Here is a 24928-nt window from a genome sequence, read left to right on the forward strand (position 1 = left end):
TACTAAGTTTACTATGCTTTTCCCTCCTGATAATAAATGACTGTAAAAGGCGCATGAAATGAAGCCTATTCAAATAGAAAAACAGACGGTTTGAAAGAAGAGAAAAATATATTTTTATATATAACATTCAAAGGTAACTTTAGTTGCTGTTCATTTTTATGAATTTGATAAGTACAAGACGAATCACATCTGTATTAAGCATAATAATATAATAACGTGCAATAAAAAATTTCGTTGACGGCACGTCGCTTAATATAAAGATAAACAAGAATAAGAATGGACAAGGGGAACAAGGATGAACCAATGGAACTGTATCGTCACCGTCAACGCAAAATTCTTAGCTGAGTAGTCAGAAGCCTTAACTTTTATCCAAAAATTACACAAATTTTTGAAGATATGTATTAACTTTATGTTTCAATTTTAAAAAGTGTAAGATTTTTTTATGTAAAGAAACACCATAACAAAGCACACAAATTGAAGAAAATTATAAACAATTAAAATTGAAGAAGAAACATCAAGGATCAATTCTCGAGTGTTAATCGATATCGATCGAAGATACCGATATTATTCTCACGAACCTGCACGAGAGTCGGCGTGAGGGTCCGCGTTGTCAGTTGAGAGGATGTTCCCCTCGCGGTGTTCTGTAGCACTTGTTCCACGCTTCCAGCAGTAGCACGCAACTGTGAAACCTGTAGAAAATCAGGAGGGGCAGCCCGATTCGAGACAGCACGCCCCAAGCGAGCACGCCGAAGAACCGAAGCTGCAACTCCTGCGACAGCCAGTTCTGTGTGATTACGGTATCGAAGGCCCAAAGCACGGCGTTACTGAAGAGCAGAAAAGTGATCACTTGGCGGCCGGGCTTTGTCAGCATTTGGAAACGCGTTATGCACGAACGTCGCGAGGTTTCGGCGATCAGCGTGCTCTGCGCGAAGCATTGTATCAGCTGCAGGATTGATGTTGACAAAAGCATAATGTGTCTGGCCTGAGTGTCCTCGGTCTCGCCGTGATCCGACATAGCCAGTGAACAAGCGCAGACCACGATGGTGAAGACGGAGTAGAGTTGCACCCCGAAGAGCGACACGTTCGACAGTAGACTGTCCAGGGCGGCTGGCGCTCGCGTGACTACCGAAATCTGACGTACCTGCACGAGACCACTGGCTGTCATTAAACTGCTCAGCGTCAGTATACCAATTAGAGTACCACATGTGAGCCACGACAAAGTGGCAGAGGGAAAGTTTTCGTCCTCTCGTACGACGAGAAAGATGAGAATCACCACGATGCCGGCAACCATACAGAGAATACCCAGGAAGAGACCTTTGCTGGAACCATCGCAGCCTACCCGAGTATGGCTACTCAAATCCTTGCTGCCATGAAATTTTTGTTTAATCAAACGACTCCGGCCGACGTTTTGACCCATCACGAAAGTCACTGCTGCGGCGATCAGACTGAAAGATATCCGGAGAAATTTATAAAAGTTACGCTAAGAAAATAAAACTTCTATAAAAAAAAAACTAAAAACAATTTAGTATTAATGTTTAATTAATACAAAATTTTCATCCTAATTTAATTTTAATTTAATTTAATTAAAATTAAACTAGGATGAATATGAAATTAAAATTTATTTAATATATAATACATACCTAAATTGCACAATAAAGGGATACAAAAAAGGCATGCTCGAGGTCCATAATTGTCCTAAGGTATTAGTGTTTAAGCATTCTTGTAACGCGATTACTTGTGAGATTTGCTCGTTCGAGACTGGTTGATAGGGCTTGAAAGTGCTTCCTTTTGTCGTTGAATCGTCTGAAATAAACAATTCGTATAATTAATTTTGGAAAACTTATTAATATAAAATATTTTTTTTTCGTACACACACACACATACACACACACACACACGCACGCACACAAATCCTTCAAAAATATGGAAACGGTCAAATAACTCGTCAGGGATGCATTTTAGAAACAAATATTACAGGATAAGTTGTAGGATTTCGAAAAGTCTATTTACTGATTTTATCAGTTTGATTTTGAGTGGAATTGCCAAGGTTATAGAAATTAACTTTGTTTTTTTAAGCGGGAACCCCCATTTTTTATTACATATTCTTGTAGCTTATCTTGAGAGTTTTTCAAAACAGTATAATAAAGTATTTTTCAGCAAGTACTTATAAGGCTTGAATTTGATGTAATTAGATATAAAATATAAAATTTCGTAAACAATTCATTTTTTGGCAACTATACCTTAATACTTTACACACTTTTGCACAGAATAATGAGATGAATCAATAGGTATAGAGAAAATACATAGTTGTTTTTCAAAAAGATACGTCATTGTATATTGCAAATCTCAATTTTGTTAAAATATATATATATATATATATATATATATATATATATATATATATATATATATATACCTATAAGATCTCGCGATTGTCTCGTCAAAGATCCGGGAAATCCTCGAAGACTCAAAGGAGATACGGATGTTTGCTGTTCGTGTTGCGCCAAGTGTACAAAATAAGTCCATTCCTGTGCGGTATCCCAAATTACCAGACGAGCCCAGACTGCAACATTAGTAGCTGCGAGATGTGTAAAGCCGAATCTGGCTGCAAGGCCAAAACGCTCGACAAGCACCTACGACAATAAAGACAACAATGAAATAAAGATAAGTAAAGTCAAGTTCATTCTCTTTTGGATGCTAGGGATTTAATCGATTTGGGGCTTCAAATTAATTTCGAAAATTTCGTTTCAATTTTGTATAATATTTATGTAAGTTTGAATCCTCTATTCTAACACAGACCTGCGGTATATGAACACATTAGCGATACGTAAGCCATCGACGCATCAGAGCGCGACGAAGAAACACGTTCACGCATTGTCCAACCACGTACAATGCTCGGCGTTCAGTATAATGTAATTAACGTAAGACTGACGCTTGCCTGCGAGTTTACGAAGAGAAAGTGCATCTGCAAGAAGGTGAATAAGCCGTGCAGCACCGGATGCACAAAGACGACGTCGGTCAAGCACTCAGCACCCTGCATCATCGAATGCATCGCCATCTCCAGACCGTTGAAGACCAACGTCGCAAGGCCGAATACTGAAAACGATTAATCAAGTCTATTTCTAAACAGGATTCTCTAAACGAGCAAAATTCAGCTCGAAATTCATAAGGATTCCAAATAAATTTACATTTTTAAGAAATACCGAATTTTCATCAAACGAAATTAAGTGCCAAATAATTTTTAAATAAAACATCAATATAAACGGATTAACGCTATCTCTTACAAAGCGCGCCGACTCGTATGTAAAAACTGGTTGGCGCGGTTCTAGCCCTGGAGATGTGCGCCCGTTTTAATGATCCGAATCTGGTAAGCGACGCACCACCGAGTTCCGCGTCTCCGAGTCCGTTTCCACCTCGGCTTAAGCTGCCGCAGCTATCAACCAGCACCCATATGTAAATGCCGATAATGACGGCAATGCTGCCCACGTAAAGGTACATGAGGAATATGCCCTGAAAGGTGCGATTATGTAACTCTGTGATGGTACATGCTTGCTAAAAAAGCCATATACAAGAAATAGGATTTAAAGCGTCTCTGAACGGAGACCACACGCGCAGGAAAGGTCATTGCACTGATAAGCGCAGCAAACCGGTTATCTTCAAGCTTGTCGACGACGTACCGTTTCATCTACGTGGCTTCCTAATCTGTAATTCTGTGAATAGAAGCTTCTAATCATAAAACGCGTACAAAGTCGTTTACCGCGCTTATGGATGACCGTTACAAATTGCTGACATATAGTTCCGATTATAATATCGGATCGCTATGCAGTTTTAATCCTGATGATCTCTCGTCTAATTCTGGTACCGGTGATATTCTTAACGCATAATTGCTTCTACTTTTTTTCCATTAAAAATGTCTTTCAAAATTAAAGCAAGAATATGATTTAAGATTGTTCTCCAAAATTACGCAAATAGAAGTTTATTTTTATTTTTTAATCTTTTACAGTTTAAAGTATTTCTCGCAAATGAATGAGAATCGAGTCTTCAATTTTATCAGATCGAGTCCGATGTGAAAGAATTTTTATTATCTACAGAAATTTATGAAAATTCCAAAAGTACAATTTGTTCTAATTACATTCGCGCATTGATTCAAATATGTACACAATTGTATGATAAAATATCATAAATCAAATTTATTATCGAGCTGCAGAAAAGAGAAGATTATTAGAAGAATCTTCATTCATAAAAGTAAATAAATTACAAATTAAGTATAAGTTAGCAAGTTTATAGCAAGTTACTAATTTTATTGAATTAGGTGCAGATTATATCAGTTGGTTTAAACGATATCACAAATTAATCAAATAATTGCATCGTGATTTTTACGATAACTGAAAAATTCTATTCAACGTAATGCTATTCAAAATCATTGCGAATATTATGATGTTCTAAAATAAAATAAAAAATTAATAATTAACTTTTCATCGCAATAGAATAAGATTCCCACATTTTCAGAGGATATTCCGTAATCATCCGAGTTTCAAATTTGTGATCGATACTCGCACTTTCCCTAGATTGTGTAAAGTAACGGTACGATAATTTTAAGTCCGATCTAGAACATTACTTTCGAGACTTTGACGCGTTGCATGTTATCCAAGAATGAATTCACTTTCTTGGCAAATGCGATATTTGCGATAAGGCCGTTTATTTATGGATTCCGGTCGAACGAGTTCGATTACTCACCTGCAAACTGAGCAGAGGCACAGGCGTGTCCATGACCTCGGCCAAACATACTGCCAACGTTAGCACGACGATCAGCTCGCCGTACACGTTTGAGAGAACCACCCATAATTGCGAGCTGCATACGCAAAATAAAAAAAGGAGATTAAATTTGATAATTAATTTTTAAGATTTAAGAGAGTGAATGTACGTGCTAAAACAAGCATGTATAAAGTTAATATTTTATCTATTAGTTTTATTATCTATTAATTTAGTTTTTATCACATTCTGCTTAAGAGATGTATCACACTATTATTATATTTATAATAAAAAAATTATAAAAATCTTACAGACTATTTTAAATCACATTATTTAAAAATGATATGAAAACATTTAGCGGCGGTTTAGAAATTAAGAAAATTATTTAAATAAATAAGTAAAAGTGTGCTCTAATGAGAATATAATTTACTTTAATTTACGATACAAAAATTATCTTAAATACTTAAAGTAATTATATGTATAAAAGATTTAAGATTTTTATCATTATTGGCTCCTGAATACTCAGCTAAAAACTCCGCATTGACAATAGCGACGTACCGTCGCGATGAAAAATAGAAACTCATTCATCTTTATTCATCATTCTCATCCTTGTCCTTGTTCATCTTTATATAAGTGACGTACGTGCCACGAAATTTTACGCTACGCTTTATTACATTATTTTGTGCTTAATCGTGAAAACGTATTTCGTGTTTATCAAAGTCATAAAAATGGAACACTACAAAAGTTATCTTTCGGTTTTATATGTGAAAGCATACTTTTCATCTCTTTCAACAGCTGTCAAATCGTGCGTTTTCTGCCGGAATGGGCTTCATTTCATGTGCCTTTTATGACTTTTATTTATTCATTATCGGGAAGGAAAAAGGTTGTAGCGTTCCGTTTTTACAAGTGTCTTAAAGCCATCTCAAGTGTTATTTTATTGCAACATCTCTTTATTTGCAAGAAAAGTAGCAAACTTTTATGTGTCATTTCTCGCTTGACGTCACGATTTCAATATGGCCGCGGCGACTATTCAGGAGCCTTAATTATATTTCTATTAAAGCACATTTCAATTTTTTTTTTAAATAAATTTTGATCCAAATTCTAAACAACCGCAAAATTTTTGTATTACTTTTAAATGCGATTTAGAATAATCTATAATATTTTTCTACAATTTTTTGTCATAAATAAAAATATATATAATATATCCTGAAATAAAATTTCGAATTTTTTAAAATTAAAATAAAAGTAAAAAAGAAATAAAATTATATTTTCCAATATAAAATATACACTTTATGAGTGATATAGCAGTTGAAAGTGATAGCTCGAAATCTTACTAAGGTTCTGAATGATCTAGTAGATCCTCAGGCGACCGTGTCCTCGCCAGAATCCTGGAGACCAAGGATCTCGCCGGTGGCGCAGAGGTGGATGCCTGCGCGGACGCTTGGTCCTCTTTGTCCTTAGTCCTGTCACCCCTACTGGGGCCACCACCCGGCGCGCCTTCCACGGTGCCACCTGTTGTACTTCCGGTCTCGTTCAGGCTGTCCTTATCATGCTGTTCATTGCTCGCTACGAAAGAAAGATGAGAAAAGCATGAGAAACGCGCATTCGTACAACATTCGGCTCGTCATACGCAGCAGCCGGAAAAGTGGAACCTCGCTTCTTCTTGCTACTTTCTTTCTTTGGCCTGCCGGGTCGCTGAGAGAAATGTATGTAACTTTCGCTGAAAGAATTTATACATCTATTTCTGCGGCGATAGCGCCCGCGGCGCTAAATAGTCACGGATTTGCGTAGATCTCCCTTGCTGACGGTCATAAATGAACTAGCATCGTCACGTTCGGCATCTGTCCGATTATCCCAATTTATATCTTGGTCTCGAACATAGAACGAGAGAGTTGCATTTTATGTAGAGACTTAACATCTACATAATGATATATTAAAATACTTATTAATCTCTTATTAATGTTACTATACAGTGCCGAAAGTCCAAAATATGTTCTTTTTTTGTTTATTGCACATTATGAGCTTATTGAATGGAAAATGTTTATTAATTTTTCACGACAGTTTTCATTATATTTTATTTTTTTATTCTGTTTTCTGTTGTATCGTATAAATACATATAAGCCATAAAGATAAGATCTTCTAATTTTTAAATTTGAATTTGTTAGTCATCGTGAACAGAATAACAGATCATCGTAACAAAAAGACGTATATTTAATTGCCATATGATTGATTTATGGAAAATGCGAGGAGATTGACTTGTCAAACGGATAATTATCCGTTTACTTTTATTTTCACGCGGGACGTGATTTTTTTTGTAACGATACCATTGTTCGTTGCAATGGATAAGGTGTGACACGCGTGCAGAGGGAAACGCTTGGAAATAATTAAGAGGCTGGCGCGTGAGTTTGCTTAATTGCACTGCTGATGCTGCAGCTTTAATAACTCTTTGTGCATTCACGAACGTGACGCGTAGCTGCGGTGCTACACAATGATAGTTGTTTCCGTCAGAACGTACGAGGTATCTCCTAGTAAAAGTTCGGCTCTCTGGCGCGTTAAATAGCTGGCAATTACTGCGAGTGTAATGCCGTGTAATTAATGACGGCGAAATCAGTAAATTCTCTATCGCGCGCGGTTTCGTTCAACTATCTCGCTCGCGCGGCGCTAACGCAATTGCGAAACATGAAATCGATCGCGACGCAATTTATTTAATGGTCGGACAGTTGCTTTGTTCTTGGAAAGACAAAATGATTATCATGCCACTATTATTTTTTTATCTAATTTTGTAGTGACTTGTTTGTTGAGACTTTTGTTTATATTAGAATTTATGCTTTCATCAAACGAGACACTTAAATTTTCAAATAAATCAAAAAGTATACGTAGCTTTTAATAAAATAAACATTATTTAATAATAATTTTATTTTATTATTATAACATTATTTATTTGTTTTACTTGTTAATAATTTTAATAATATTCTGCAATTGAAACAATATTTGAACTACTAATTCCAGATTTTTACATAATTTTTATAATTTTTTTTAATATTCGTTTAACGCTATTGATGAACAATAATTATATTTATTGCTCATCATTATAAACAGCAAAATAGTTGCAGCTGCTTATTAATATTTCAGATGCATAATAAAAAAAATAATATTTCGAAATAGCCATAAATTGAGCTCTCTCGATTAACCATTAGCCTCTTTTTCTGCTATCTCCCATCATTTCGAAGATGTTTAATGAAGCTCAGAGAATTATGACATTTTCTCTACAATCTAAAAGAGCTCCGCTTCCATATGAGATATAATGAATCGTTTAAGAAGGCAATCGAGTATCGAGGCTAAGTCCTTTTGACGGCCTATTTGCACGGCGATCGACATCGGCATAGTGATCCGTAACGAACAGGACATAACAATTATGGAGCGCATAAGTGGCGGTTGTACTCGAGATCGAGCTAATAAGCCTCTCGTTCCGTTATTTCAGCGAATGCAAGCCCGATGGAGCGCGCATACTCCTGCAACGCACTACAATCGCATGTTGAAAAAATATCAACTCTTCCTCCCTTCCTCCCCCCTTCTGTTCTCCTCTCAAGCGTTGCACCTCTTCTGCAGGCAGAATTTCTCCGATGGTGCGTAATACAAATTGCGCGCGGTACCGAAAGTCACGAGTCAAGAGTCAACACGCACGACAGGTGGTAAAACGTCGTCTCTCGTCGTCGCGATTAACGAGCTTCAAGATCATCGTGCATCCGGGCACGGAGACATGTGCTTGATTCAAGAATGACGCGACGATGATGATGCATCGTCGCGGACCACTACAAAGGACGCCTAAAGAGATTGAAGAGGTGAAAGTTCTCCGGACAGGAGGCACCTTGGGCTTGAGTATTGTATAAAGTCTCACGACAGGTTCCTTATAAAAGTTCTGTCCGATTAACGATGATGATGCTTGTAAAAGAGTATTTTGCAATATTTTATGCATTATAGAGGATATTTATGAATTATTAAATCTATTTTGAATAACTAAAAATCTTTAATCTTTATTGAAGAGGCGAGAGGTCTCCGAACAGAAAGCACCATGAGTACCTTGGGCTTGAGTATTGTATAAAGTCACGACGGGTTCCTTATAAAAGTTCTATTTGGTTGATGATGCTTGTAAAAGAGTATTTTTCAATATTTTATGCATTATATCAAATGTATTAATAAATTATTAAATCTATATTGAATAAAATCTATTTTTATTATTTTATTATTACACATATATATGTATCACATAAAGGTACAATCACTTAGAATACCCTTAGCGAAGATCAGAACTTCATAATTGTGCATTCTGAGTAGTGCCAAAGCAGCCGCCATTCTTATTTGACTTTAATTATATTATAAAACTTATAAAGACTCTTATTTCATTTTGATAAAAAAATTCTAAAATAAAGCAATTTTAAATTTCAACATAAAAATGGCGATAACTAGAAAATAACGCATTTTCTCTATCTATGTTTATCAACTTTTTTCTTGTTTTTAGTTCCCAAATCCCATCTTCCGAGCGATTAAGTTTCACTTTAGTTTCCCAATCCCATCTTCCGAGCGATTAAGTTTCACTTTTGAACTTTTTGAAAACTTTGTATATAGAACGCATTTGGAACAGAGACAGAGAAATTTGAAGAAATCAACATAGAATATATAAAAATCATCTACAATTGGCGTATCAAATCGATTCGTTGTGAATTACAATGTTAAACTGCGTAAATCTGTACGTATAAACTCGAATAAAAAAAAAAATCCACGCAATCAGTCCAGCAGAAAAGATATATGTGTTAATGTAGCGCAAGTCTAATTTTATAGAATCGGTGAAATTAGTATCATTACGTAGCGCAAACTACTATTTGCCATGTGCCTGCGGTACTGTTCGCACCTGCAGCAGATTACGAGTCTATTGCAGAAACATTTTCTTTCTTATCGATTCATCAATAACAACGGTCATCGTCAATCGAATCCCGTAAAGTTCACGATTTTTCCAACTTCCTTGAGATTTGCCAAATCGATAAGGTCATATGGCGTTCGAGAAAGGATCATTTATCCATTCTAACAATGTTAGTGAAGCTAACGAATCGCATTTTAAATACAAATTTAGAATTTGCGTCTACAGTTTAAGTGATCCAAAAAAAAGATTCAAATATTATTCGTGCATGTTACAAAATTATAAAGTCAGTTACAGCAATGTTATAAGTGCATTGTTTTTGTAAACAGATTTAAAGTTAATCGCAGTTTAACTTGAATGATCAAGAAGAACAGTTAGTCGCGCTTTCTGCAGTGTTACGGTACATTCACGGCATTCTATCATTCGAAATACGAATAGAAAAGTAGTATTTATAATAATTCTGAAAGAATTCTGATTTATCATAAAAAAATATTTCTAAATTAGTTACTTAGGAAAACATAATTGTTCTATATCTATATCGCAAATCATAAATGCAATCTCGTTTTAAACTTGTACAGTTTGAAATTTAGGAATCGGAGAACAAGGAGAAAATAAGGAAGCGGACCACCGCTTTGGACAAAGTGTATCAGCTATCTAATTAAAATAATCGCTAGTAAAAGAAAATATTAAATTTTATAATTTAATCCTTGTAAAAGAAATAAATAAAGATCTTCAATTATTGGAGAAACAATTTTATTCTGATAACGAATTAATCTTAGGCGGTGCCGATCCGAAGGCGCCACTCGGCGCCACGGAGATTTACCTGTACGTTCGTTATCAGGAAGCTATCGTCGTGACGGGTCGTCAGCGGCGTCGCTGTCCATCACTTAACTCTCGCGAGGACGTTGCAGGACCGAATGACGAATGGCGAGAAGTGCACGTAGCGATAACGCGGCACCAAGTGGCGCGGATAACTCGGCTGCGCTCTCGAAGGAGCATCGACTCCTTCGGGGATATCGAACGATGGCGACGGCAGGTGGTGGTGGCCGGCGATGATGACGGTGATGATGCGATTTTCTCGTAGCCTCATTTCCCAGCATCCGTCAATATGCATTATAGCCGATAGCACGTAAGCCTTGCTTTCGAGCGTTTCGTTGCTCGTGTCTTGCCGTCTAGGAGGAGGAGGCCAAGACCGAGCGAGCGCCTTGGGAGGCCATCGCTACGTGTCGCCTTCCAAATCGAACAAGAAGAATTCCGCTATTCTATGACTCACTTATGACCCTCGCGCTTCGATGCGTTCGACGAAGGCGATTTGACGCGGATATTTTAGACGAGGCGTTGCGACGAGACGAAGACCGACGAGAGAGCAAGAACCTGGCGGAAGCCATTGTGTTTGTACTAGTTTCATGTCGAATATATTAGAATATATTAGCAACTCTCTGGAAAGTTGCACGTGTATGTATGTGGTTGAAACTTGTTTGTGACCATTATATTTTCTTGACCCACGTTTCTTCTAATAAGATTTACATTTAGATGGATAGAGCTAAAAGATAATATTTTCAAAAAAATGTCGGTAAATAATAATTTGTTAAGAAAATTTGTTAAAAAATAAAAATGGATTATTATTGTATGTTTTACAATTTTTTTTAATTAAATGTTTTTAGAAAATGAAATAGTATAGTAGTTTTATTTAAAATACATATCTTAATCTATCTAGCGTATCTAGCGATGTATCTCAATAGAAATTTAGTTAATACTCGTCATGTCTATAATGCAGTATTTTTTAAATCAGATGACGGAATATAAATTAAAGACGCAATCAATAAAATACATAATCGAAATCTAAGTACTTACGAGAAAGATCAGCACGTTAATACTCAATTATAAGTTATTAATCACGCGTGAGATATCATAATCGACCGTGTGTCTGTATCGTCGCAACTTAACGCCGGAAATTCAATAAATTCTCTCGAACTTCTCGTTTTCCACGTAAAATATGTAAATTACGGCTCTCTCGTTAGCGCACGCCGATAACATCGCTGGGAAAGAGCAAGAGGCTAATCGACGACCTGGCGCGCGAAACGACCCGTTCTAAGACGAGGGGGTTAAATGTCCGTTTTGCGCACGGGCATTATCTGAATAACATTATCTGGATGACGATCGTCTGGATGTTAGAGACGATGCGCCCTCGATGCGCGACATTAATTTGTCGCGAAGCTTGCCATGCTGATCCGCCTAATGGACAGGCCGCCGCCGCGATTACAGCCGCGTAATAAACTAGCTTATTATAGCCAGCTACGAGGCAAAGAAGAAGAAGAAGCAGCACCGACTGTCACCTGCCATCTGCAAATTATCGATGCCCGACGATGATAATGATCGACCCGCGATAGTATATCGGTCCATTAGCGATACATAACGTCCGTCAGCTCCTTCGGCGTTTAACAGGCGATTCCCGCATCTAATGTCAAGTCATTATCTGTCCGGCTGACAATCACGAATAAAGAAGAAAGATGTTGACATTTGCACTTATCTTACGTGATACGAGGATCGATTACGTGCTCGGATAATCGATCGCTTTCGGATTAATTTAATAATGATGATGCGATTCGTGATACCGTCAATGATTTCTTTTGCTTGATAAGAAGAAAGATACTGAAATGATGAGGATACGGATCTTTAAATACGCAGAGGAAGTTAAATGATATTTTACTATTAAAAGTTTCAAATGTTTTAGAAGATATTCTTTAAAATTTGACTTTTAAAAATTATCTTTAATTAACTTTATTTTTATATTGCAATCTTTTAATACTTTCACGTTGATGGTATCTAGAGGATATTAATCAACTCTGTAGTCTAAATGTAAAAATATTGCGGTAAATACAATCTTATAAAGGAACATCCTTGCCCATGTTCCTTGCAAATGTGTAAAAATAAACACCGCTAAAAGAAATATATGCACACAAAAGACAAGAGAAAAGAGTCAGTTTTTTTCATCAAAATCTTCATAAATTCTTTTCTGTCGTCCCACTTTCGTCGTCCGTCCTACATCCGCACGTGCGCAACATGCGACAAACGCATGTTTTTTTTACGCACTTTTTTACTCGCAGTCATACCCATATAATTTTAATTAACGTGTTTTTAATAACAATTCGTAAATAGTATCCTTTTTTGTATTCCTTTTTGTATTTCTTGTTTTATTGTTATCTAAGAATTTTTAATCATTCTGTTTTATGTTGAGGCCTAATCCTTCATAAAAACCATTTATTTTATTATCTGTTTTCTAAAATTCAGCGCAATATGAATTAAAGACTCATATTAATTTCTAACATTTTAAATATTCTAATTTCCATTTACTCTAAGATTTTTTACTTTGATATTTACATTTCAACATTGAAGGAGAAAAAAATTCCAATTTTTAAAAATTATTTTACTTTTTTATGTTATTGACGGATAATATTAAAACATTATGTTAATGCAAAAGGAGGCCACATCGATAAAGTACTCAATAACGCGAAAAAAAAGACAATTCAAATGTTAAAATTCTATATAACTTCATAATTATGACAGGAGAGAACGAATATTCGGAAACGTGAAAGCGAACGGAAAGTCGGAAATTTGATGAAAGTTTCAATAAAATCACTCATTAAACTATTTTGAATGGTGATGAATGATACTTGCTTTCTCGCTATTTGTATATTTTAAGCATGCAAACTTAATACACAGAATTTATAAATGACATTGCGACTTTTTACTTCTTTATAATTATTATAAGGATTATTAATTTTCTTTTTTTTTTATTTCGTTTTTGTATTACGCAGAATAAGATGTAAAATAACTTTCTAGGAAAGTAAATAGAAAAAAAGTTGTAAAATATCCTATCTTATGTCTTTTAGTAGAATTAATAGAATTAGTTATATCTAATAGTCAAGTGCTTGGTTTAATTGCCGGTATAATCAATGTCACACAACGTTAGAAATGCGTAAGTTATTTATTGTGCTCTACGCATAAAAATTTAACGAACATTTGTGTTTTCTTATTATGCAAACTCGATTTTCGAACTTAGATCATGAAACGATATATATATATATATATATCGTTTCATTAATTAAATAATTACTCATTATTGTTGCGTGTTGATATAATGATTATATACATAAATATATATTGATATAATGATATAATGATATAATGATTTTATATATATCAACACGCAACAATAATAAGTAATTATTTAATCAATAATAATGACTAATTATTCAATCAATATAATTGCAGATTGGTCGGAAAAGATACAAGAAGATTGATTAGAGAACATTTGTTTATTACGAAAAGATCTATGTTGAAACGATATATAGTGATATATATCGTTTCTGACGATCGATAGGTTATCATCCCGATATACGCATGAACGTATATTCTAGACACACAAACAGATGGTCGGCAAATAAATTAATGATGCTATTTGTCTTCCGTTGAGAATACAAAATTCGACATTTGCAAGTTTAGAATCGGATGCAAACTCTCATTTTTCATGTAAATTGAAAATGCCTACATGCTATTTAATTTATTTATCCGGAATGTTCAAAATATTTTGTTTTGATTAATCAATCAAATAATCATCATAACGATCAATCCGAAAAGAAACAACTGAAGAAAAAGCTAAAAAATAATCTAAGAGGAAGCAAAATTGTCTTCTTCATTCTTTTAAAACAATTTGTTGATATAAAAAAAATAAAAATTCTTTCTCAATAAAAAAATTTAATTAGAAAAAAAATTAAAAATTTAATTAGAAAAAAAAAATTAATATCTGCATAATCTTTTTGAAAAATTTACGAATAATTATTATTATCCAATTTGTAAGCAATTTTTTAGAATGTTGTATCATTGAGCAGAGATGTATTTAGGAGCGACAGATGTGCAACGGTAACGATGCATCCGTCATTAATTAACATTAACAGATGAAAAGAGATAACAATTAATTTATATGAAAATACGAAAACAAAAACCGTAAGAAATTATGCGATTACGTGTCATCGTCAATGAGGAAACGGTTCTCGTATGCAATACTCCGCTTTAATGACGATCGCTACATAAAACGCGTGACCATCGGTGAGGATTATTTTATTATCGCAATAAAATAATCGTCATAAAAAAGAAGCGAAGCAGGTACAGCGATGACCAGCGTCATGGGTATTTTGATTCTTTTTCTTATTTTAGTTATGGTGGAAAGTTGGTGGACTCTGGCTGTTTTGTGCGAGCTGTGTAAAAGGCGTCGATGAGAGACAACTTATAAAAACAAGCACGCGCGACAGCTTGGTCATGTTATAACGGGATCGCTTACAAGATAGCTGAAGATATGATCTTAAATTACTAAACGACATGATTAAATGAAAAATAATAATGTACAAATTGTTAAATATCATGGAAAAATATGATTGTACATTAATACTTAGAATCATCTCGATTTAAATACATCGTACAAAGGCAACATAGAGTTACATTTAAACGTAAATATTATAAAACTAATACAAAAATGAGATTACATCACTTAAATATAAATATTATAAAAATATAAAAATAAATATAAACATAAAAATAGTAGTAAAATAATAATAAAAATTAATAAATATAAAAGTGAGATTAAAGTAAAAAGTTTAGCGTGAAACACTTCTATCTGTCTTGTAATTTAAGTCTTGTATTTGTCCCTCTTTACTGTAATCCGGTACCGCTTTTGTCTCTTTCACAATTCGTTCGGGCGGCTATCGCGGCATCTATCGCTGTCTAAAATCGTCGTTATTCGCGGCAGCACTTTCATAATGATTCAGGTAGATTGTCAGTGAATCGTTCGACGAGGGAACATCTGCGTCGAAAAGTCGAAGCCGGGTATGGTTATCCGCGAGAGAAGACCGCGCACGTTGTAAGATGCATTCTCGCGCGCGCGCGCGCGCGCGCACGTGTGTATTTTCGCACCGATGCAATTGTGTCTTGCCTCATGCATCTTCATGCATCTCTCGCCACCGCGTGCTGCGAGAAAAGTGGTTAACTGTACAGGCCGGCGGCGGTATTCGGCGATGCAGCTGCATCATCTAACTGCAGAGAATCAGTTATGTGTAACAGTGACTGAGGGCTGTCAGAAGGCTTTTAGTAACGGTGGCGTCATATGTCTGACAGATCGATGTTGCACGACGATTAATGGAGGTTGGGGCACGGTGTTGCTCGTAGAGTAGAACACGAAAGTAAGTTACAACGGCCAGAGAGGAAGTGCTCGCGGTATTTCATCGGATTCTTCCACAAATACATTTAATCTCGAGATAATTAGTCAACTTGTTCTTCGTAACGAGATTTCTTATTTGCGAGTTCTCTTATCACATTTCATCGACTTGCCGCTAGTGAAAGGACTGTAGCATATTATGATCTTGAATGTATTACTAATTAATGAATGAGCAACTCGAATACTCGGTAGACACCCAACTAGCTGCCCCTAACGTTTGAATCGTTTAGCTCGCAAAAATTGCGTAATCATATATTTTCGTTATTAATATGTTCTATACGCTAAAAATAATTCAAGAATGTATTAAATTTCATATTTCAATTTAGCTAATAATCGGTAAAATGCTCAATTTTTTATTAAAGATTTAAAAATTTTTAAATGTGCATCGAACGAATATCTAAATGAAATACTTATTCTATTATTTGATATTGTTTACATTTTTATGTTTTTGTACTATTGCAAATGTATCAGATTTACATCGGAACATCGGAAATCGGAACTATTTTTTATGAATTCAATCTTTTTTAATCGTTATGTAAGAATATTGCAGATTGTTGAAAATTACCCCATCCCTCCACTCGCTCGCGCCAATCGTATCTCTTCAAAGTAAACTTTTTCTCTTTACGACGGAGGAGAAAACGATTCACGGCGCGGTAGAATGGCCTCAAAAGTTATGTATAAGAATAATAGAGATCTTTTCTCCGTTTCGCTCGATTTTTATGCTTCTGGCGTTGTTAAAGAATTACAGAGATCCGCGCCGCGAGAAAAGACAATGGCCGGCCGGGAACGGTTATATCACGTATTCCGTATTCCCGTTTAATTCCGATGGAATAACTCACATCTCTCCGCTTACTATGCATGCTTTCCAGTTTCCTCGATGCAAATCTGCATCCGCTCGAATGCAAAACATCGCTCCAAGAGATTTAATGCGACGCTCGCGGATGAGGAAAACCGCCCGGCCAGTCAACCAGGAAACGAACGTCGCGCGAACAAGAGTAAGAGTCGCGATATTAAAAGCCCGATGACACCAGCCGTAAAATACCGATTGGCGTAGCAGACGGTAAAAGGTGTGTAAAAATGGTGAAAGTCGCGAGCGGCCGCTCGCAATTCATATACGCTGTTATACTATAATGCGCGGTTATACTATGATGGCCGTGCCAAAGAGTGCATCATATCGGACGAAGATATAATGAGAGGTCTCTCGAAAGAAAGCAAGAACGAATTGTACTTGACTAGAAAGCTGCGCGTGTGATATTCGATTTAATTCTCGAACAATAAAATACATGGGAAACGTCAAACGCCGTTAATATTGCTATTAACTTTTCAACATAACTGGAGATTAAGAACTGAATTCTTGCAAAAGAAAAAAAAACGAACGGTGTTTTGAAAGTTTGTCTAAATGTAGTGATTTAAAAATAAATGTAATAAATAGACAATCGTGTGAATATAAATGTTATAAATAGTCAATAGTCAAATAAAATATTGTCAATATTTAATATTTTTTTCATATTTCTCTCATATCTTACATAAATTTGTATATCTAATAGTTCAAGTAAGTAACAAAAAGTCCTAGAATGTGTTCGTAGAGAATTTAATTATTTAATATTAAAAATTTAATTAAAATTTTCCCTGTAAAAATTATCGAAACTTAATAATAATTTCATGTTATGGAAACAAAGTGCTATCCTGTTCATCCTCTCTTGGCCTGCTGAATGCTCGAGTCATCCCGTAGAATCTAATTTTAGAATCGAGCAAGACAATTCACCGTTGCTCGAGTAATATAGACGGAATTGTAATAGACAAGCAGGTGCATAGAAATGCAACTGTAGTCGAATGTTGACCTTATCATTGGCTCATGAACTATACTTCGCACAAATCGAGACACCGATGCGTATGCATACCCAGTGCATACCATCTACCGCTATTCGAGTCCATTTTGTCGGACAATACCGTAAGACACATGTCGCCTGGCATACCAAATGTGGACGACATACTTTGCCGAATTATATGCCGTTGTCGTCTAGCCAGTGCCATTTTGTAATCTTGCATTCTATTAAACGCGCACCTGATTATAATTTATAAATAGATAAACCGCGGCAAGAAAAATTGTTAATGTATACGAGAGAAACTGTGTCAGTTTGCAGAAATTTATCATCAAGCTTCGGCTTAAAAATAGCTTAAAATAATTAATTTTAAATAAATACAAATAAAAGTTCTTGAGATTTAAATAAGTGAGAGACAAAGGTTAAATAACAGTCAGTGTTAATGGTGTGCAATACTTTTTTCTTATATATCTTATATATTTTTATATCTTATATATCTTATATATCTCTATTCTTATATATCTTTTTCAGGCCAGCAAAAAATATATGCCAAAAATAGTTTATATTGTACATCATTAACAGTGCTAGTTCTGATTTGGCATTTATTTTTCACTGTTTTAATTAATTTTAATAAGATTTCCTAATAATTTTAATTTTGATTGTATTAATCATAAACGTAATACATACTTTTATAATATTTATTTAAAAAAATCTATCTTCAAAATTTTCAAAATACTTGACATAGAATATTCGTAATTGTATAGCAATAGGAAATAATAATATTATTCATAAAATAATCCAGATTAATACAATTTATATAATTAAACAATATAATTATTATATAATTGTATAATTATTTTCTCATATTTAGTTTTTAATTTGAACCGTTATTAATTCCTGTAGCAGTAAACAACTTAATTACTCATAAAATTATGAAAGTTTGAAAATATTTCAAATATTTTGTTTTAAAAGATATTTTGTTTCTCACCCCGTTTCTCTTTTATTGACGTCATCGAGATTGCAGATATCGTATCCGGTACATCCACAGCGCGTTCCTCTTTACCGGGTAAGATTCCTTCGACGCAATCCGATTTATCTCCTTTGGTCATCGATTCACATTCATCCTTCCAATCATTAGTCTCCTTCTTGTTAATATCCATTTTCGTTTCCATGAAATCTGGCAAATTTCGAATATCCGGCACTAAAGTCTCCTCATCATCTTCCTTGATCTTCCATTTCGCCCTCGAACGATGCTCGCTCTTATCCTCTTCCTCCTGTATTTCTTCATTGGCGGAATCCACTATTTCTTCGACAAGTTCCTCCTCTCGTAGCATATATTCCCGTCTTTCATTGGGGTTTCTATATACCCTGTAAGGCCCTACAAGACCCACCACTCCTCGGGGCAATGCCACCGAGTTCTCCTGATCGGGCCAGGGATTTTCATATTCGGAATGATCGAAATACATCTTCGGCAGATCCGGAAGAGATCGTCTGGGTGTGTCGCAAAGCCACTTTCTTACCTCGACTCCTTTAAACACGTCCTTGGGATCCAGTTGCTGTTTCAGTTTTTCATTGGGATTGATGTTCCAGATTTTATCGACAGATCGAATCGCTTCCTCGCTCGTTTCGGAAGGCGTTTCCGGTAAGCGCACTTTTTTCGGTTTTCTTACCACGCTATAAAGAGTGTCCTCCTCCTTGACTTCGGGGGTCGGCGAAGTTTTATTCTGAGAAGACAACCAAATGTGCGATGATTCTCGCTGCTTGTTTTCTAATTTGGACTTTCGACTTGGTTCATTCTTTACCGCACTGATCACTACGATCTTGGCGCTCGGAGAAAGATTCCTCGTTGCGACACTCTCGTTGCTGTCTAAAATGCTATAAATCGGTTCACGTGTCGCCGTTTGGATCCATTTGGGTCGTTTGCGGTATTTCGAGGTGCCACCAACATACGATGATTTTCCGTCGACTGTCGCCGTGGAAATGTCGGCTAGCTCGGCTACCATCCTGACGAATTCTTCGTGTCCAACGGGTCCGCACCGGATGTCACGCACTCATCGATCGTGACCGACGATTCGAGATCGGAGTACCGTATTAAAAGTGATGTGAGATTGATAATCGATGATTTATGTCGTGTAAAGAAAACAATTCGCTCGGTGAATTATTAATACTCAACAAACGTTGAAGTGAGCACGTTTTAAAGGAATTTAGTTTTGGAAGGAATTTAATTAGTCTTGGAAAAATATACACGAAGATAATTGTTCATTAATTCATTAATGTTCATTAATTTATTGATTTATGAAAGATTCGAGAAAATATTCATTAAAATTTAATTAACTTGCTGTATCTTTTGTTAGTACGCACACATTAAATTTACAACACATATAATACATAATTATACAATAATATAAAGTCAGATAACATCTTTAGTTATAAAAATCATTTTCCTCATCTTGGCTTTTGAAAATTATTCTAATTTCTTTTGATACACTTGAGAAGTATCTTCCTTCTGATTGAAAAAGACTTTGAAGATCCTTGTTCACTTTTGATTTATACTCTTGATTGGATATGATATTAATTAATCGATCATGTCTCGATGAAATCACTTAAATATGCACCAATATAAATGAACAATTTTTTAGTTATTAGAATTAGTTATTAGATCACTTTCTTTAGCTTGTCGTTATTTTTTGTTTTTTTATTTTTTTTATTAATGTTTCGAATCCTTGCTGTTTAATCTAACAACACTGAGTGCACCGGCTCGCACGCAAAAGGCAAATGATCTCTACTCTGCCACTTTGGTTTTAACGAAGGATAACCACGTTTCTGTCGCAGTGGTGGCCAGAGGTCGATGGGATGGATGTAGTTCTCATTCGTGACCAGGTTCATGAAATAGAAAATTTCACATTCCTCGCGACGCATCACGACTTTTTAACATTCTCGTTCAATACGATTTCTGCATACGCAAAAAGTATCGAAAAAAAAATATAATAATAATAATATAATATTCATAAATTTATATACTTTATTTGCATTTTGTATCTGATATCTTAATAAAAATCGTGACAAATATTTTTTTCAAAATTTTTATCAATTTTGCAATTGAGAAAAATGTATTAATTTTATAAAAATTTAAAGAACAATCTTGTTCTTTAGATTTGAAGAATAGCTATGCAATCACAGAATGAAGTTTGTATATTGCAAACATAGCAGCAATCTTTTACAAAATCCTCATTTTGCAACGATATAATCGAGGTGTAATGCATTTATCTTTATGATGAATACATTTCCTTTATATTCAGAATGCATGTTTAAATTGCAGATATGTTGATTATTATTTTTTCATGTTTGCTAATATTTCTAGATCAGATAAGATTAATTATTAATTGAGTAATTCATACACGCAATTTTTATCATATTATTAGACATTATATATATGTATTACGCGCGTGTTATTTATTTTTTTAACATTATATATTTTTTAACTAAATATAAAATTCATATTTAATTGAAAAATATATAATTTATAATAGCAGAAAAAATAAATAGCTTGTGCGTAACGCACTCCTGTAATATTTAATCAAGGTTGGGAAGTAACTCGTTACTTGTAAGTTACAGTTAGAGTTACTTTTTTTCAATAAATACAACTTAATTTCGTTCCTTTTTTCTGTTTATAACTGTAACTTAATTTAGTTACATTTTGTTTAGTAACTAATAATTAATTTAATAGTTACTTTCGCCGTTACTTTATATATTTCAAATTTATTTGTCATTTAGGGCTATTTGTGTCATTCTTATTCTTGTTCTATATTTAATTATAAAATGATACAATGGCTACGTTCAACAGAGAAAACAGTTTTGCAATTATTGTAAAAATCTTATATGATGGATTTTTGTTAGTTTCTCCCTTAGTTTCACATCTAAACTATGTATAAACTAATCACATTCAAGAATCTTACACAGTTGCAAACCTATTTGAGTTGAATACAGCCAATAGCACTGACAGCCTGCTTCTCATACTTTTAATATGAGAACTTATACTATGTTTGAAAACATTTAAGTATCTCATGTATTATTTTATCTTTATTTTTCACCGAAACAAAAATAAAGTGATGCATAGGAGCACTGGGATGACGTTTTCGAACTTAGTCTTAATGTGATTGGTTAGATATAAAATAAGAACCAAATTCGACTGCTATAATGAATTTAAAGTTTTAAGTCTCGCTTAATGCCGTTGCAATCAGTCCTTAGAAATATATTAGAAATATAAGATTTTTATATTTAAAATAGCAATGCACAAAATATTACAAGAAGTAAACAGAGAAGTAACTAAAAAGTAACGACTCGTTACTTGTTGAATAACTAACTGTGTTACGTCCAGTGGATTCCACGATTCTTTTCTTTCCCCAAAAGCGTTATTAATAATATTTTTTCTTATATAAGAATAATGGTTTCGATCTTTTATTAATAAGATAAGAAGAAACAAGAGAAAAAAATTGTAATCGTTCCAACTATTCAAGAATATTAGAACGAGTTTTTATTTAATAAGAAAAGAATATTATTAAATATTATAAATCCTCAAGTTGGATCTGTTGCAAGTTGCATCTGTATATTAAGAATTTTTTGCAAAAATAATTGCGGATTTTTACGACTGGTTCGTGGTCGGATCCCGTCGTGACACATGTCTTCCCTTCTTATCCTCTTTTTATAAAACTAAGATCACCAAGTATAAAGATAATAAATTGGAGGCTTTGCTATATGCAAATTTAGTGCCTGTTGAAGGAGTTAGGTGTCCTACTACTCGTACTGGATTCCGAGTTTAGTTTTATAAAATCTGAGACATCTCTGCGAGATAGTTTACTATCTGGTGTAATTGTCCTCTCGAGCTTTTTAAGCTTGAAATAAAGACGTTTCTCAGGGATAAGAATGGTGTTAGTGTCCCCGCTGCGGTCCGACCTGCATCCATCGAGAAAATAGAACCATCATCTCTCTGGAGTACTGGTCGTAGGGATTCGAGAATATACATGTATATATGTATATTGTAATATATATGTGTGTGTGTGTGTGTGTGTGTGTGTGTGTGTGTGTGTGTGTGTGTGTGTGTGTGTGTGTATTATTGAATTATTGACGTGTTATTCTAAACACGTTCCTGGGATAAATATCATCACATGCCTCTGTGGTCGAAAGGATAAGATGCCTGCGCGGTAAACAGGAGGAGATCCAGGTTCGATTCCTGGCTGAGGTGATATTTTTCGCAAAAATAATTGCGGATTTTTATGACTGGTTTGTGGTCGGGCCCCGCCGTGGCCTTCTCTTCTTTTTATAAAATTAAGATCACCAAGTATAATTATAAAGATAATAAATTGGATACAACGGACATGAGTGAGACACGATATCTAATATAAACATCCTGTCTAGCTCGGAATCCTGCCTTACCCCGCCTAGTTACTCCAGATTCCCAGAACCAACATCTCTTCTCTACAAGAATCAGTCCCTGATCAGCCTATAAAAACGAGGCTCTTCTGGGGCGCACAGCTATTCATTTCCATTTTTTCATTCAGTATAGAAGCCATTTCCACAGCTATTCATTTCCACTTTTTTCATTCAGTACGTTAAGCCATTCATTTCTAAATTTATTTGATCGCCACAACTTAATCGATATTATCTATCCAGCATTCATTATTCAACTAATAAATTAAAGACAGTGAGCAAGTCAACCTTCCAGAAGAATATCCAGGTTCATTCTTCACTAATCTCGATCTTAATCGACTATTAGTAAGTCTTTTATTGATTATAAAATAATCTCATTACAATTTTTGAATTCTCATTCCACCTTAAAGCGACATCTCTCTTTTCTTTATCCTCTTTCCTCTTCTCTTACCTATCTTTCTCTTCCTTTCTTACACCGGTGCAGACTATTTGGAATCTCCGAATCTCGTTGAAGGCTCTTGAAAGCTTTCGGTTACTTTACCTTTCTTTTTCTTTCTCTCTCTCTCTCTCTCTCTCTGTCTCTCCGTTGCGGACTGCCAGAGATTTTCGAATCTCACTGAAGGCCCTTGAAAGCTCCCGGTTATTTTACTTTTCTCTCTCTCTCTCTCTCTCTCTCTCTCTCTCTCTCTCTCTCTCTCTCTCTCTCTCTCTCTTTCTCACCGGTGCGGACTGCCAGGGACTTCCGAATTTCGTTAAAGACCCTTCGAAAGCTCCCGGTTGCTCTTACCTATCTTTCTCTCCCTCTCTTATATCAGTGCGGACTACTTGGAACGTCCGAATTTCATTGAAAGCCCTCGAAGGCTCTCGAACTTGTTATCCACGCATTTCTCTGTCTCAATTTTTTCTAGTTTTCTTGTCCTATCTTTACTACGTGCGAAATTTCTCTTACTTTATTTTTTCATTCTCCCCGTAGTGAATCAATCAGTTGTAATATATATATATATATATATCAGTTGTAATATATATATATATATATATATATATATATATATTGTATTGTTGATGTGTTATTCTAAATATGTTATTTGCGTTTTATTATACAAATATCATCACATGCCTCGGTAGTCGAAGGGATAAGATGCCTGCCCGGTAAGCAGGAGATCTAGGTTCGATTCTTCGCTGAGTGGTATTTTTTCGCAAAATAATTACGAGATTTCACGACTGGTTCGTGGTCAAGCCCTGCCGTGACGCACACCCTCCCTTCTTATTTGGGCCGCCTTCTAAAATTCGACAATCTGACCGTTTATTAAAACGACGATGCATTTGACCCTAAACTTATCATCGACTTCGAAGCTCTATCCCCGGTCTTTTATTCTCCAATAAGGGAAAACTCTGTTTGCAAATTTTGCATAGATTTTCCTAAATTATTTGATCTCTCAATCCCTCTTCCAGATAAAATTCAGACCTACTCTTCTCCTTAATTTTCCATTACACACATACACACACACACACACACACACACACACACACACACACACACACACACACACACACACACACGTCAATCGAATAATGTCATATTTTCATTTTTATTAATTTAAGTTTATTCCCGAACATATTTTGTAATATATTACCGGGTAGGATCATCGCTTAATATACTCTTACACTCACCCTCTCTCTAAAAATCCTACCCGATGGCCGCCGAACGATTGTAACACCCGCGATAATATACATGGATAC

The 24928-nt window shown here is 35.0% G+C and overlaps 1 protein-coding gene and 1 long non-coding RNA gene across 3 annotated transcripts in view; one reads left to right on the plus strand and one right to left on the minus strand.

The window, feature by feature from the left end:
* Window positions 1-24928, minus strand: part of LOC112552188 (proton channel OtopLc) — a 39923-nt gene that overhangs the window by 2884 nt on the left and 12111 nt on the right. Inside the window, exons 1-8 of one of the 2 annotated variants that reach the window (XM_089083614.1) lie at window positions 18750-22415; window positions 6087-6318; window positions 4738-4852; window positions 3285-3510; window positions 2939-3096; window positions 2417-2633; window positions 1641-1803; window positions 579-1445 (exon numbers count right to left, since the gene is read on the minus strand). In XM_089083614.1, coding sequence (XP_088939740.1) covers window positions 611-1445; window positions 1641-1803; window positions 2417-2633; window positions 2939-3096; window positions 3285-3510; window positions 4738-4852; window positions 6087-6318; window positions 18750-19764 — 2961 coding nt within the window. In that variant the 5' untranslated portion in view covers window positions 19765-22415 and the 3' untranslated portion in view covers window positions 579-610. Of the gene's footprint in view, window positions 1-578; window positions 1446-1640; window positions 1804-2416; window positions 2634-2938; window positions 3097-3284; window positions 3511-4737; window positions 4853-6086; window positions 6319-18749; window positions 22416-24928 lie in introns of those variants that run through there. The other variant, XM_089083615.1, reaches the window with a different exon arrangement.
* Window positions 13888-17434, plus strand: LOC148934905 (uncharacterized). The gene is made up of 2 exons (XR_016140992.1): window positions 13888-15903; window positions 16808-17434. It is a non-coding gene; the product is annotated as an uncharacterized LOC148934905 (long non-coding RNA).

This window comes from Pogonomyrmex barbatus, unplaced genomic scaffold, assembly GCF_055798465.1.
Source record: "Pogonomyrmex barbatus isolate J1 unplaced genomic scaffold, ASM5579846v1 scaffold7, whole genome shotgun sequence".
In the NCBI taxonomy this organism is placed as follows: domain Eukaryota; kingdom Metazoa; phylum Arthropoda; class Insecta; order Hymenoptera; family Formicidae; genus Pogonomyrmex; species Pogonomyrmex barbatus.